This window comes from Scyliorhinus torazame, chromosome 1 (genome assembly GCF_047496885.1).
Source record: "Scyliorhinus torazame isolate Kashiwa2021f chromosome 1, sScyTor2.1, whole genome shotgun sequence".
NCBI lineage: Eukaryota > Metazoa > Chordata > Chondrichthyes > Carcharhiniformes > Scyliorhinidae > Scyliorhinus > Scyliorhinus torazame.
In genome coordinates this window covers 223,301,839-223,318,546 of record NC_092707.1, presented here as the reverse complement: position 1 = coordinate 223,318,546, position 16,708 = coordinate 223,301,839, and the positions used below count along the sequence as shown (strand labels likewise).

Below are 16,708 nucleotides of genomic sequence, written 5' to 3'. Positions count from 1 at the left end.
TCCCGCAAGTCAGCTGACTGATAAAGATTATTATTAAGTGGCAAGTTACATTTGTGCCACACAAGTACCAGGCAATGGTATCATCTCTTACAAGAGAGGATCACCACCGCCCCGTGACATTCAATGGCATTACCATCGCTGAATCCCCCACAATCAACATCCTGGGGGTTACCATTGATCAGAAACTGAACTGGACTAGCATCATTAATAGTGTGGCTACTAGGGCAGGTCAAAGACTACGAATCCTACGGCGAGTAACTCAACTCCTGACCCCCCAAAGCCTGTCCACCATCTACAAGGCACAAGTCAGGAGTGTAATGGAACACTCTCCACTTGCCTGGATGAGTGAAGCTCCAACATCTCTCAAAGTTCGAAACCATCCAGGACAAAGCAGTCGCTTGATTGCTCCCCTTCCACAAACATTCAAACCCTCCACCACCGATGAACAGTGGCAGCTGATTGTACCATCTACAAACTGCACTGCTGCAACTCACCAAGGTTCCTTTGTAAAAAAACAACCATGTTATTAAGGTATTTATAGTTTTTATAATAATAACAATAACAACAACATAAACATGGTATATAATACATTTCCATCCCTGACACGTTCCTTGCAACCCCAACAAAGAAAAAATAGCCTAAGCCCCCCCCCCCCTCCCCCGCCCCCCTCTCTAGATTTCTGCCTCTGCTGACATTTAATTTTCCCTGAAAAAGTTGACAAACAGCTGCAACCTCCGGACGAACCTTAACATTGACCCTCATAGGGCGAACTTTATTTTCTCAAGACTGAGAAACCCAGCCATGTCGCTAACACAGGTCTCTGATTTTGGCAGCTTCGAATCCCCCCACATTAACAGTATATGTCTCTGGGCTACCAGGGAGGTAAAGGCCAAAATGTCAGCCTCTCTCGCCCCCTGAACTCCCGGCTCTTCCGACACTCCAAAGATTGCCACCTCTGGACTCGGCACCACCCGTGTTTTAAGTACTGTGGACATAGCGTTAGCAAAACCCTGCCAAAATCCTCTAAGCTTTGGGCATGCCCAAAACATGTGGACATGATTTGCTGGCCCTCCCACGCACCTCTCACACCTGTCCCCTATCCCCAAAAACTTGCCCATCCAGGCCACCGTCATGTGTGCCTGGTCTGTCAGGCTGAGCCTGGCACATAATGAGGATGTGTTAACTATGCCTAAGGCATCCGCCCCCAAACCCACCTCTATCACTCCCCCTAGCTCATCTTCCCACTTCTCATCAAGGTTGCTTAGACAATACCCTCCAAACCCACGACCACTACCATCTAGAAGGAGAAGAGCAGCAGATACCTGGGAACCCCACCAGCTGGAGGTTCCCTTTCAAGTCGCTCACCATCCAGCCTAACCAGCGAAGTCCACATCCTGTAAATGAATAAAAACAAAATGTGAAGGGTAGGTGGATTGGCCAATGCTAAATTGCCCCTTAATTGGAAATTAAAAGAAAAACACTAAATCCCTATTTTTTTCATGCAATCACTCCTGGAGCAAATATTTCTTTCCACACAGTCTTACAAAACAAACTCAAATATTGGGGCTTTGTTCATCGTCGACCTCTTCACCGGTCCTCCCAAACCCTCACGTTCCACGTAACTAGCCTAACGGGGTCTCTTCACAGCCCCCCCACACACTCTTCTACCCTCTCAGAACCCCCCTCCACTTCCTCTCGAAAAACCTCACCCAGTATCCTTGCCCCCCCCACTCACCACCCCACCCCCACCCCCACACACACACACACACACACACACACTTTTCACACCTCCTAGGCCCATCGAAACCTGCTCTCCAGGCTCCAATGTCCGCAGCCCATCCCCCATCGCAACCACCCCACCCCACCCATAATTGTATGAGGGAAGCTTCGCAGGCAGTGATATGGGAATCTCTGAAGGCGGTGATGAGTGGGGAGGTGATGTTGTTTAAGGCAAAAGTGGACAAAGAGGAGAGGGTGGAGAGGCAAAGGTTGATAGACGAGATGTTGGAGATAGACGCGAGGTATGCAGAGGATGTGGATCCAATGCTTTTGGAAAAGAGGAAGGAGTTGCAGGCGAGCTTTGATTGGCTGTCCATAAGGAAGGCAGTGTGTCAATTGAGGCGGGTGAGGGGAGCAGTCTCAGAGTATGGGGAGAAGGCGGGACGCATGCTGTCAGGCCAACTTCGGAGGGAGGCGGTGGCGAGGGAAATTGTTCCGTTGCAGGATAGGACGTTGAAGTTGGTGGTGGCCCCGGACTAGATTAATAGGGTGTTTGAAAAGTCGTATAGGTCGGAGCCACCAGGGGAGGATTGGGAGATGCAGGAATTCCTGGATGGTTTGGAATACCCAAGGTTGAGGGAGGAGGATAAGGCCATACTGGAGGGGGCGATAGGGGAGCAGGAAATAAAGGAAGCCGATTGGGAGGATGCAGTCAGGGAAGGTACGAGGGCCGGATGAGTTTCCGGTGGAGTACTATAAGAAATTTAGGGATTGGTTGGTGCTGCTGATGGTGGGGATGTTTGAAGAGGCGATAGGGAAGGGGGCGTTGCCACAGACTTTGGGGCAGGCATCGATTCCTTGTTGTTAAAGAAGGATAAGGATCCAACAGAGTGTGGGTCGTATAGGCCGGTATCACTCTTGAATGTGGATGGTTGGTAGATTGGAGGTGTGCCTCCCGAAGATGATAGGGGAAGATCAGACATGGTTTGTGAAAGGGAGGCAGCTCTTTTTGAATATTAGGAGGGTACTGAGTGTAGTTATGTCACTGGTGGAGGGGAGGGAGACAGAGGTGGTGCTGACATTGGACGTAGAGAAGGCGTTTGACCGGGTAGAGTGCAGGTATTTGATGGCGGTGTTAGAGCGGTTTGGAATTGGGCCACGATTTGTGGAGTGGGTACGATTATTATACAGGGAGCCGAGGGTGTGTGTCCGCACGAATGGTTGAGTTCGGGGTATTTCGCTCTGCACCGAGGGACCAGGCAGGGGTGTCATATCTTCCCCCCTGTTGGCTGCATTTGCAATTGAGCCTTTGGCCATCGAGTTGAGGAGTTTGGGGGGGTGGAGGGGGGTGGGGGGGGGGGGGGGGGGGGGGCGGTGGTGGAACATAGGTTATCTTTACATGCGGATGGTTTGTTACTGTGCGTGTCGGTTTGATGGGAGGCATACTGGAAAAGCTCCGAGTGTTTGGATTCTTTTCAGGGTATAAGCTCAATTTCGACAAAAGCTAATATTTTGTGATGTCCCGACTGGGGGGCGGGGGGCGGCTGCCATTTCATAGGGCGGCGACTTTAGATACTTGAGGGGGCATGTGGCACGGGATTGGGGGGGCTCCGTAGGTATAATCTTATTAGTCTGGTGGGGAGGGTGAAGGCGGAATTAACAAGGTGGGAGGATCTTCCTCGGTCGTTGGTGGGTCGGGTACAGGCAATTAAAATGAATGTGTTGCCACGGTTTTTGTTTATTTTTCAGTGCCTGTGGATCTTCTTGCCAAAGGCGTTTTTTTAGGGAGGTGGAGAAATTGATTACCTCGTTTATCTGGGGGGAGCGAGGCGGGGCAGATGGCTAGGATTAGGAAGGTGCTGTTTCAGAATGGACAGCAGTCAGGGGGTTGGGTCTCCTTTTATTATTATTGGGCGGCGAATGCTGAAAAGGTAAGGAGCTAGGTCAGAGGGGGAGGGGGGGGGGGAGGGAGGGACGGCTCCCAGTGGGTTAGAATGGAGGAGAGTCTGTGCAGGGGGAACCTTAGTTAGGCCACACTTGGAGTATAGTGTTCAATTCTGGTCGCCACACTACCAGAAGGATGTGGAGGCTTTAGAGAGGGTGCAGAAGAGATTTACCAGAATGTTGCCTGGTATGGAGGGCATAAGCTATGAGGAGCGATTGAATAAACTCGGTTTGTTCTCACTGGAACGAAGGAGATTGAGGGGTGACCTGATAGAGGTCTACAAAATTATGAGGGGCATAGACAGAGTGGATAGTCAGAGGCTTTTCCCCAGGGTAGAGGGGTCAATTACTAGGGGGCACAGGTTTAAGGTGAGAGGGGCAAGGTTTAGAGTAGATGTACAAGGCAAGTTTTTTACGCAGAGGGAAGTGGGTGCCTGGAACTCGCTTCCGGAGGAGGTCGTGGAAGCAGGGACAATAGGGACATTTAAGGGGCATCTTGACAAATATATGAATAGGATGGGAATAGAAGGATACGGACCCAGGAAGTGTAGAAGATTGTAGTTTAGTCGGGCAGCATGGTCGGCACGGGCTTGGAGGGCCGAAGGGCCTGTTCCTGTGCTGTACATTTCTTTGTTCTTTGTTTGTTTGTTGGGATGGGGCAGAGGGCATTGGCAACAGCGCCGCTTCCGATGACCCCGGGAAAATACTCGGAGTCCGGTGGTGATGGCGACTTTGAAGATCTGGAGGCAGTTGAGGCAGCACCTTAAGTTGTGGGCGGGGTCAAGGGAGATGCCGATTAGGGGGAATCATAGGTTTAAGCCAAGGTAATGGGATGGGAATTTTCGGAGATGGGAGGAGACGGAACTTAGGCTATTAAAGGACCCGAGAAATATGGATTGGGGCAGGAGGAGATGTTTAGATATATGCAGGTCTGAGATTTCGCCAGGAAGGTGGTTCAGAGCTTTCCGATGGCGCCGTCCCCCACATTGTTGGAGGTGGTATTGACGCAGGGGAAATGGAGAGGAGGGCAGTGTCGGTGATTTATGGGCTGGTTCTGGGGGAGGATAAGGTATCACCGAAGGTGATTAAGGCGAAGTGAGAGGAAGAGTTGGGGGAGGGCATGGAGGAAGGGTTGTAGTGTGAGGTGCACCGGAAGGTGAATGCCTCGACCTTGTGCACGAGGTTGGGGCTGATACAGTTGAAAGTGGTGTATAGGGCGTATTTGACGAGGATGAGCCGACTCTTTGAGGGGGTGGAGGATGTTTGTGAACGCTGTGCGAAGAGCCCCGCAAATCACGTTCATATGTTTTGGTCCTGTCCAAAACTGGAGGGGTATTGGGGGAAGGTCTTTGGGGTTATTTCGAGGGTGGTGCATGTGAGGCTCGTACCAGGGCCCCTAGAAGTCATATTCGGGGTGTCGGACCAGCCGGGGTTGGAGGTGCGTGCGGAGGCAGATGTCTTAGCCTTCACCTCGCTGATTGCCCAAAGGCAGGTCCTGTTGGGTGGAGGCCAGTCTCTCCGCTCTGTGCCTCGGCGTGGCGGGGGGACCCGCTGGATCTTTTAATGCTCGAGAAAGTGAAGTTCGACTTGAGGGGAAGGATGGCAGGGTTTTACAAATCATGGGCTTTGTTTATCATGCACTTTCTTTTTTTTAAAGATATATTTTATTCAAGAATTTTTGGCCAAACATAACAGTACGTCGTGTTTCCTTTATACATCAATAAAACAATATAAATAACAATGGCCAGTTTTAAACAAGTAAATAAATAATATATAAACAAAATCAAAAACAAAACTAAATGGCAACTGCCTTGTCCACGATAAATACTCTCCAAAAATACAATCCAACAATCCAATATACAATTACATATACCAAATACCTATGCATATACAATAACATCCCTGAGAGTCCTTCTGATTCCCCCCCCCCCCCCCCCCCGGCTGGGTTGCTGCTGCTGTCTTCTTCTTTTCCATTCCCTCTATCTTTCTGTGAGGTATTCGATGAACGGTTGCCACCGCCTGGTGAACCCTTGAGCCGACCCCCTTAGAACGAACTTAATCCGTTCCAACTTTATAAACCCTGCCATGTCATTTATCCAGGTCTCCACACCCGGGGGCTTGGCTTCCTTCCACATTAACAATATCCTGCGCCGGGCTACTAGGGACGCAAAGGACAAAACATCAGCCTCTTTCGCCTCCTGCACTCTTCTGTAACCCCAAATATAGCCAGCCCCCAGCTTGGTTCGACCTGGACCCCCACCACCTTCAAAAGCACCTTTGCCACCCCCACCCAAAACCCCTGTAGTGCCGGGCATGACCAGAACATGTGGGTATGATTCGCTGGGCTTCTCGAGCACCTCGCACACCTATCCTCCACCCCAAAAAATTTACTGAGCCGTGCTCCAGTCATATGCGCCCTGTGTTAACACCTTAAATTGTATCAGGCTTAGCCTGGCACACGAGGACGATGAGTTTACCCTACTTAGGGCATCAGCCCACAGCCCCTCCTCAATCTCCTCCCCCAGCTCTACTTCCCATTTCCCTTTCAGCTCATCTACCATGATCTCCCCCTCGTCCCTCATTTCCCTATATATGTCTGACACCTTACCGTCCCCCACCCATGTCTCTGAGATCACTCTATCCTGCACCTCCTGCATTGGGAGCTGCGGGAATTCCCTCACCTGTTGCCTCGCAAAAGCCCTCAGTTGCATATACCGAAATGCATTCCCCTGGGGCAACCCGTATTTTTCCGTCAGCGCTCCCAGACTCGCAAACGTCCCATCTACGAACAGATCTCTCAATTGTGTTACCCCTACTCTTTGCCATGCTCCAAATCCCCCACCCATTCTCCCCTGAACAAACCTATGGTTATTTCTTATCGGGGACCGCACCGAGGCTCCCGTCTTTCCCCTATGCCGTCTCCACTGCCCCCAAATTTTCAGTGTAGCCACCACCACCGGGCTTGTGGTGTATTTCTTCGGTGAGAACGGCAACGGCGCCGTCACCATAGCTTGTAGGCTAGTCCCCCTGCAGGACGCCCTCTCCAATCTCTTCCACGCCGCTCCCTCCTCTTCTCCCATCCACTTACACACCATTGAGATATTGGCGGCCCAGTAGTACTCACTTAGGCTCGGTAGTGCCAGCCCCCCCATCCCTACTACGCTGTAAGAATCCCTTCCTCACTCTCGGGGTCTTCCCGGCCCACACAAAACTCATGATACTCTTTTCGATCCTTTTGAAAAAAGCCTTCGTGATCACCACCGGGAGGCACTGAAACAGAAAGAGGAATCTCTGGAGGACTACCATTTTAACCGCCTGCACCCTCCCTGCCAGTGACAGGGATACCATGTCCCATCTCTTAAAGTCCTCCTCCATCTGCTCCACCAACCGCGTTAAATTTAGCCTATGCAATGTACCCCAATTCTTGGCTATCTGGATCCCCAAGTACCGAAAGACCCTTGTTACCTTCCTCAACGGTAAGTCCTCTATTTCTCTGCTCTGCTCCCCTGGATGCACCACAAACAACTCACTTTTCCCCATGTTCAATTTATACCCTGAAAAAACTCCAAACTCCCCAAGTATCCGCATTATCTCTGGCATCCCCTCCGCCGGGTCCACCACATATAACAACAAATCGTCCGCATACAGAGATACCCGGTGTTCTTCTCCTCCCCTGAGTACTCCCCTCCACTTCCTGGAACCCCTCAATGCTATTGCCAGGGGCTCAATCGCCAGTGCAAACAATAATGGGGACAGAGGACATCCCTGCCTCGTCCCTCCTATGGAGCCGAAAATATTCAGACCCCCGTCCATTCGTGACTACGCTCGCCATCGGGGCCCTATACAGCAGCTGTACCCATCTGACATACCCATCTCCAAAGCCGAATCTCCTCAGCACCTCCCACAAATAATCCCACTCCACTCTATCAAATGCTTTCTCGGCATCCATCGCCACCACTATCTCCGCTTCCCCCTCTGGTGGGGGCATCATCATTACCCCTAGCAGCCTCCGTATATTCGTATTCAGCTGTCTCCCCTTCACAAACCCAGTTTGGTCCTCATGGACCACCCCCGGGACACAATCCTCTATCCTCATTGCCATTACTTTGGCCAGAATCTTAGCGTCCACGTTCAGGAGGGAAATAGGCCTATAGGACCCGCATTGCAGCGGGTCTTTTTCCTCCTTTAGGAGGAGCGATATCGTTGCCTCTGACATAGTCGGGGGCAGCTGCCCCCTTTCCCTCGCCTCATTAAAGGTTCTCATCAGTAGCGGGGCCAGCAAGTACGCATATTTCCTATAAAATTCAACTGGGAATCCGTCTGGTCCCGGGGCCTTCCCCGCCTGCATGCTCCTAATTCCTTTCACTACTTCCTCCGTTTCAATCTGTGCTCCCAGTCCCACCCTCTCCTGCTCCTCCACCTTAGGAAATTCCAGCTGGTCCAGAAAGCACACATCATTCTCTCCTTCCCATCCGGGGGCTGAGCTTCATATAATCTTTCATAGAATGCCTTGAACACTCCATTCACTCTCTCCACTCCCTGCTCCATCTCTCCCTCCTCATCTCTCACTCCCCCTATCTCCCTCGCTGCTCCCCTTTCCCTCAGTTGGTGGGCCAGCAACCTGCTCGCCTTCTCCCCATATTCGTTCTGTTATCATGCACTTTCAAGAATTGGATGACATTGAACATTTGGGGGCGGGGGGTTGGAATGTATAGGTTATTGGTGATTATTTATGGGATGACTGTGGATTCTTTTTTCTTTGTGTTTGCGTAAAATCTGTTACATCTCTGATATTTTCCAGTTCTGATGAAAGGTCATCAACCTGAAGTGTTAACTTTGCTTCTCTCTCCATGATACTTCCTGACCTGCTGAATATCTACAGCATGTTCTGATTTCAAATTTCAATAATCTGCAGTATTTTGCTTTTGCATTCTTTTGGTATATTCTTTCAGTTTCTTCACATTTTTCTTTTTAAAAAAAAAAAAAAAATATTTTTATTCTCCCCCTTTTCACATTTTCTCCCAAATTTACATCTAACAATAAACAATCAGAAACAAATGTAATGTCAATCCCCATATCAATAATAACGATCCCATCCTCCCACCAAACCCCCAGACATTGGCCCGCATGTTAACATAAACAAATGACAAAAAGAATCAGGAATCACCCATAGTCACCATTAACACAACAGCCCCCCCCTCCAATGTTCGATGTAATCCAATTCTTGAAAGTGCATAATGAATAACGCCCATGAGTTGTAGAATCCCTCCATCCTTCCCCTCAGTTCAAATTTGACCTTCTCAAGAATTCCAGCAGGTCCCCCCCCGCCACGCCAGAGCACAGGGTGGAGAGGTTGATTTCCACCCTCACAGGATCCGCCCTCGGGCGATCAACGAGGCGAAGGCTACAACATCTGCCTCTGCATCCGTTTCCAATCCCGGCTGGTCCGACACCCCGAATATGGCCTTCCAAGGGCTCGGGTCCAGTTTCCCGTGCACCACTTTAGAGATTTTCTTGACGTTTTTTTGTTACCCCTTTTGATAAAGGTTCCATTTTCTTTCCTATGCCCAATGTTAAACTATAGCTCCAAGTCTAGCTCCCTGGACTTCAGTTCATCCAAAACTTAGCTGCTGGTATCCTAACTCTCTTGAAGTCCTGTTCACTCATAACCCCTGTGCTCACTGACTTACTGGCTCCTACTCTGTCAATATAGCAGTTTTAAAACTCTCATCCTCATTTTCAAATCTTTCTACGGCCTTTCCCTTCCCTATTCCCATAACTCCTGTAGCCTTATAACTCTCCGATATCTCTGGTCTTTTGAACACCTCCCATTTTCCTTGCTCCATCATTAGCAGCAATACCTTGAGATACCTATGCCCTTAATCTCTCTGCCTCACTACCTAGCCTCCTTTAAAAATGTATTGTAATTTAAGACTCGAAGCACAATTTTCCAGTACAAATAAACTTACTTTAAAGTTGGGCAAAAAGTGCTGCTGAACAGCAGACAGCAGATTATGTCAGATCATGTTTTTGAATTTCTGTTACGCTTGATAGAGACTGCTGGAGGCAAGGCTGTTGGTAAATTTCAACATTTATTAAACTTTCTTATGTCTAGGCACAGGATAAGGCTAAAATGCCATCTATAGTGGTTGCGAGTTTACAAGTCGCTTTAAATGTTTTTTGTGACAGTCCTTCTCTTTGCCTTAATGTTTCTGTATTTCTGATTTTCATTCAGACCTGGTTGGCTGCAGATTGTCCCAGTCTAAGGATATTATCAGTGGAGTATGACAGTAATCTTAGCGACTGGAGATCCAAGTGCCCTGTGGAGGATGAAAGGTACACACTTGATTCTTCTTCTAATCTATACAGTATTTTATTATATCTACAGTATAAACAACGAATTGTGAAGAAAAATTTGCATTCATATGTTCTGAGGACATAGCCAAGCACAATACACGAATGATTATCTTTGAAGTACCATTACTCTTGATGAAGCCAATTATTGCAGTTAATTTACACCAGGAAAAGTGAATGCACGAATAATCTGTTGAGAGTGTGGTTAAGGAAGAAAACTGGGAAAGCTCTCCATTCTTCTTTGTATAGTGCAATAAGATTATTTAAAACCCCTCTAAAAGACAGCATTTTTGATAATGCAGTATGCCTTCAGGACTGCACGAAAATGTTAGCCGAAATTGTCTGCTCAAGCCCATGACCGTCTGATTTTGAGGTGTGAGTGCTGCCAAGTTGATGCCGAAAAACCTTTCATCAATTACATGCAAAGTATAGTATAAATGCACAGCAAAACAGATCATATTGTGGGGAGTTTGTTTTCTGTAATTTCTGAGAGAAAATATAAGCAATCTGTGATATTTAAACCAGTATTTCATTACAATGAGTCACCGTAATAAACATATGAGTAAATAAATGTTAACAATGACAAAATCCAATTGTGAAATTTGATTCAATAATGTCAGCATGACTGAAGCTCCGAACAACAAAGTGTCAGCCAGTACACATCTGACCACACCAACATGGCTCACACAGCATACCCTGACCAGCAGGACCCTGGAGTGAACATGCCATCCGAGTGTCAGAAACATGCAGAGTAGGCGGACAAATCGTGATGTCAAAAAGCCTCCAATGCAGATTTGACACGCAACCGCCACTTTTGGTTGTGCAGGTCCGGTTAACTCATATTTTTAAAAATAAATTTAGAGTACCCAACTTAGCATGGCCAATTCACCTACCCTACACATCTTTTTGGGTTGTTGCGGCACTATCTGGCAGGCCGGGTCTGTGTGAAGCTGGCGCCATGTTGTACGATGCGACCGCTGTAGGTTGCTGCCGTGTGCATGCGTGGCCACGGACCCGGCAATTCTCCATCCGTATTTGCAGGTAAAGCCGGGGACTTTACGTGGTGCAGCTGTTAGCCCCCCAACGGGCAGGGGTGACTTTTTGGCGTAAGACGAGACACATGCTCCGGCCATAGCCTCAAAATCGGAGAATCCAGCCCTATGTGTCCTGGATGATGGTAATTCTTCTGACCCATTTCCAGTCACTGATTGATAGAATTAAACAAGGTTGCTTGATTGACCCAACCCTCTCCATAATGATCTTGGATGCCATCCATAATGGTGATCCTGGCATTGAAATCTGACATCGCATGGATGGAAAGCTGCTCAATTTGAGACGACTCCTGGACTGATCAAGGTCTCCAAGGACATACTTCTTGATTTCCTGATTGCCGATGATTGTACACTAACCACTATCTTAGAAGTGGACTAGAAATGTAGCATGGAGTTGTTCTAAAATGCATGCGAAAACCTCAGCCTTATAATCAGCATGGAGAAAATTGAAATAACCAACCTGCTCCAGGAAAGCCCTACCTTAAGCCCAAGGTTTCTGTCCATGATCTGAACTTGTCAGCAATGGATAACTTTACTTATCTCAGCCTATCCCGTTTACGGTCTGACTCAATATGACCTTCGCCATTACATTCTGAATCCATCAACTTTATGCCATACCCTCTCTAATTTCCATATTGAGACTCACGTTTGGTATGTTGCCTCCCAGGTGCAAGGGTACGTGATGTCTCGGATCGTGTTTTCCGGGTCCTTAAGGGGGAGGGGGAGCAGCCCCAAGTCGTGGTCCACATTGGCACTAACGACATAGGTAGGAAAGGGGATAAGGATGTCAGGCAGGCTTTCAGGGAGCTTGGATGGAAGCTCAGAACTAGAACAAACAGAGTTGTTATCTCTGGGTTGTTGCCCGTGCCACGTGATAGTGAGATGAGGAATAGGGAGAGAGAGCAATTAAACACGTGGCTGCAGGGATGGTGCAGGCGGGAGGGATTCAGATTTCTGGATAACTGGGGCTCTTTCGGGGGAAGGTGGGACCTCTACAGACAGGATGGTCTACATCTGAACCTGCGGGGCACAAATATCCTGGTGGGGAGATTTGTTAGTGCTCTTTGGGGGGGTTTAAACTAATGCAGCAGGGGCATGGGAACCTGGATTGTAGTTTTAGGGTAAGGGAGAATGAGAGTATAGAAGTCAGGAGCTCAGATTTGACGTCGCAGGAGGGGGCCAGTGTTCAGGTAGGTGGTTTGAAGTGTGTCTACTTCAATGCCAGGAGTATACGAAATAAGATAGGGGAACTGGCAGCATGGGTTGGTACCTGGGACTTCGATGTTGTGGCCATTTCGGAGACATGGATAGAGCAGGGACAGGAATGGATGTTGCAGGTTCCGGGGTTTAGGTGTTTTAGTAAGCTCAGAGAAGGAGGCAAAAGAGGGGGAGGTGTGGCGCTGCTAGTCAAGAGCAGTATTACGGTGGCGGAGAGGATGCTAGATGGGGACTCATCTTCCGAGGTAGTATGGGCTGAGGTTAGAAACAGGAAAGGAGAGGTCACCCTGTTGGGAGTTTTCTATAGGCCTCCAAATAGTTCTAGGGATGTAGAGGAAAGGATGGCGAGGATGATCCTGGATAAGAGCGAAAGTAACAGGGTAGTTATTATGGGAGACTTTAACTTTCCAAATATTGACTGGAAAAGATATAGTTCGAGTACATTAGATGGGTCGTTTTTTGTACAGTGTGTGCAGGAGGGTTTCCTGACACAGTTTGTTGACAGGCCAACAAGAGGCGAGGCCACATTGGATTTGGTTTTGGGTAATGAACCAGGCCAGGTGTTGGATTTGGAGGTAGGTGAGCACTTTGGGGACAGTGACCACAATTCGGTGACGTTTACATTAAGGATGGAAAGGGATAAGTATACACCGCAGGGCAAGAGTTATAGCTGGGGGAAGGGAAATTATGATGCCATTAGACGTGACTTGGGGGGGATAAGGTGGAGAAGTGGGCTGCAAGTGTTGGACACACTGGATAAGTGGAGCTTGTTCAAGGATCAGCTACTGCGTGTTCTTGATAAGTATGTACCGGTCAGGCAGGGAGGAAGGTGCCGAGCGAGGGAACCGTGGTTTACCAAAGAAGTGGAATCTCTTGTTAAGAGGAAGAAGGAGGCCTATGTGAAGATGAGGTGTGAAGTTTCAGTTGGGGCGATGGATAGTTACAAGGTAGCGAGGAAGGATCTAAAGAGAGAGCTAAGACGAGCAAGGAGGGGACATGAGAAGTATTTGGCAGGAAGGATCAAGGAAAACCCAAAAGCTTTCTATAGGTATGTCAGGAATAAGCGAATGACTAGGGACAGAGTAGGACCAGTCAAGGACAGGGATGGGAAGTTGTGTGTAGAGTCTGAAGAGATAGGCGAGATACTAAATGAATATTTTTCGTCAGTATTCACTCAGGAAAAAGATAATGTTGTGGAGGAGAATGCTGAGCTCCAGGTAAATAGATTAGATGGCATTGAGGTACGTCGGGAAGAGGTGTTGGCAATTCTGGACAGGCTGAAAATAGATAAGTCCCCAGGACCTGATGGGATTTATCCTAGGATTCTCTGGGAGGCCAGGGAAGAGATTGCTGGACCATTGGCTTTGATTTTTATGGCATCATTGGATACAGGAATAGTGCCAGAGGACTGGAGGAGAGCAAATGTGGTCCCTTTGTTCAAAAAGGGGAGCAGAGGCAACCCCGGCAACTATAGACCGGTGAGCCTCATGTCTGTAGTGGGTAAAGTCTTGGAGGGGATTAGAAGAGACAAGATTTATAATCATCTAGATAGGAATAATATGATCAGGGATAGTCAGCATGGCTTTGTGAAGGGTAGGTCATGCCTCACAAACCTTATCGAGTTCTTTGAGAAGGTGACTGAACAGGTAGACGAGGGTAGAGCAGTTGATGTGGTGTATATGGATTTCAGCAAAGCGTTTGATAAGGTTCCCCACGGTAGGCTATTGCAGAAAATACGGAGGCTGGGGATTGAGGGTGATTTAGAGATGTGGATCAGAAATTGGCTAGCTGAAAGAAGACAGAGGGTGGTGGTTGATGGGAAATGTTCAGAATGGAGTTCTGTCACAAGTGGAGTACCACAAGGATCTGTTCTGGGGCCGTTGCTGTTTGTCATTTTTATCAATGACCTAGAGGAAGGCGCAGAAGGGTGGGTGAGTAAATTTGCAGACGATACTAAAGTCGGTGGTGTTGTCGATAGTGTGGAAGGAAGTAGCAGGTTACAGAGGGATATAGATAAGCTGCAGTGCTGGGCTGAGAGGTGGCAAATGGAGTTTAATGTAGAGAAGTGTGAGGTGATTCACTTTGGAAGGAAAAACAGGAATGTGGAATATTTGGCTAATGGAAAAGCTCTTGAAAGTGTGGATGAGCAGAGGGATCTAGGTGTCCATGTACATAGATCCCTGAAAGTTGCCACCCAGGTTGATAGGGTGGTGAAGAAGGCCTATGGAGTGTTGGCCTTTATTGGTAGTGGGATTGAGTTCCGGAGTCAGGAGGTCATGTTGCAGCTGTACAGAACTCTGGTACGGCCGCATTTGGAGTATTGCGTACAGTTCTGGTCACCGCATTATAGGAAGGACGTGGAGGCTTTGGAACGGGTGCAGAGGAGATTTACCAGGATGTTGCCTGGTATGAAGGGAAAATCTTATGAGGAAAGGCTGATGGACTTGAGGTTGTTTTCGTTAGAGAGAAGAAGGTTGAGAGGAGACTTAATAGAGGCATACAAAATGATCAGGGGGTTGGATAGGGTGGACAGTGAGAGCCTTCTCCCGCGGATGGAAATGGCTGGCAAGAGGGGACATAACTTTAAACTGAGGGGTAATAGATCTAGGACAGAGGTCAGAGGTAGGTTCTTTACGCAAAGAGTAGTGAGGCCGTGGAATGCCCTACCTGCGACAGTAGTGAACTCGCCAACATTGAGGGCATTTAAAAGTTTATTGGATAAACATATGGATGATAATGGCATAGTGTAGGTTAGATGGCTTTTGTTTTGGTGCAACATCGTGGGCCGAAGGGCCTGTACTGCGCTGTATTGTTCTATGTTCTATGTTCTATGAATAGAGGGATACGGACCCAGGAAGTGTAGAAGATTGTAGTTTAGTCGGGCAGCATGGTCGGCACGGGCTTGGAGGGCCGAAGGGCCTGTTCCTGTGCTGTACATTTCTTTGTTCTTTTGTTCTTTGAATGTAGATGCCAAATTGTTGGCCAAAATGTTGTCCTCCAGGATTGAGGATTGTGTTCCGGATGTTATTTGGGAGGACCAGATGGGGTTTGTTAAGGATGGGCAGTTGGTGGCCAATGTAAGAAGGTTGTTAAACGTGATCATGATGCCCCCGGAAGGTAGAGGTAGTGATTGCAATGGATGCAGAAAAGACTTTTGATCGGGTAGAATGGAATTATCTGTGGGAGGTACTGGGACAGTTCGGATTTGGGCGGGGCTTTATTGACTGGGTCAGGATGCTGTATCAGACTCCTGTGGCAAGCATACGGACGAATAGGACAACATCGAACTATTTTAGTCTGCACCGGTGGAGAGACAGTGATGCCCCCTCTCCCCACTGTTGTTCGCGCGAGCTATAGAGCCGTTGGCAATGGTTCTGAGAGCCTCAAGGGGCTGGTCCAGGGGGTGGTTTGGAGCACAGAGTCTCGCTCTATGCAGACGACCTGCTTCTGTATGTATCGGACTCAATAGAGGGGATGGAAGAAATCATGAGGATTTTGGGAAATTCGACCGGTTTTCGGTATATAAGCTAAATATGGGGAAAAGTGAGATGTTTGCGATCCAGGCGAGGGGACAGGAGAAGCGATTAGGGGAGCTGCCGTTTAGATTAGTCGGGGGAAGCTTTAGGTACCTAAGCATTCAAGTGGCGTGGGAATGGGACCGGTTGCATAAATTATATCTGGCCCGACTAGTAGACCAAATGAAGGACGATTTTCGGAGTTGGGATGGGCTTCCGTTGCCACTGGCTGGGAGGGTGCAGACGGTGAAGATGACGGTGCTCCCGAGATTCCTGTTTGTATTTCAGTGTCTTCCCATCTTTATTCCGCGGTCCTTTTTTAAACAGGTCAACAGAGTGATCACGGGCTTTGTTTGGGTGAGCAAGACCCCGCGGGTAAGGAAGGTAATGCTTGAGCGGAGTCGTGGAGAGGGCGGGCTGGCGCTGCAAAATTTTAGTAACTATTACTGGGCAGCGAATATAGCCATGATCAAGAAGTGGGTGGTGGGGCAGGGGTTGGCATGAGAGCGTATGGAGGTGGCTTCATGCAAGGGCACCAGTCTAGGGGCGTTGGTAACTGCGCCTCTGCCGTTCCCGCTGGCACAGTACTCCACCAGCCCCGTGGTGGTGGCAGCCCTGAGAGTCTGGGGGCAATGGAGGAGACATGTGGGAGCATCGGTCTGGTCCCCAATCTGTAATAATTACCGGTTTGTCCCGGGAAGTAATGAAATTAAATGAAAATCGCTTATTGTCACAAGTAGGCTTCAATGAAGTTACTGTGAAAAGCCCCTAGTCGCCACATTCCGGTGCCTGTTCAGGGAGGCTGGTACGGGAAGTATGGATGGGGGGTTCCGGATATGGCAGAGAGCAGGGATTGAGAGGATGGGGGATATGTTTGTAGAGGGGAGCTTTCCGAGTATGAGGGCG

The 16,708-nt window shown here is 48.6% G+C and overlaps 1 protein-coding gene across 8 annotated transcripts in view; it reads left to right on the top strand.

Moving 5' to 3' along the window:
* Positions 1–16,708, top strand: part of serac1 (serine active site containing 1) — a 256,450-nt gene that overhangs the window by 166,740 nt on the left and 73,002 nt on the right. For all 8 annotated transcript variants that reach the window (XR_011945462.1, XM_072502719.1, XM_072502689.1 and 5 more), the window contains one exon: positions 9,899–9,999. Coding sequence is in view for 7 of the 8 variants with exons in the window: in XM_072502719.1 (XP_072358820.1) it covers positions 9,899–9,999 (101 nt within the window). In the remaining variant the exon portion in view is untranslated. The remainder of the gene's footprint in view (positions 1–9,898; positions 10,000–16,708) is intronic.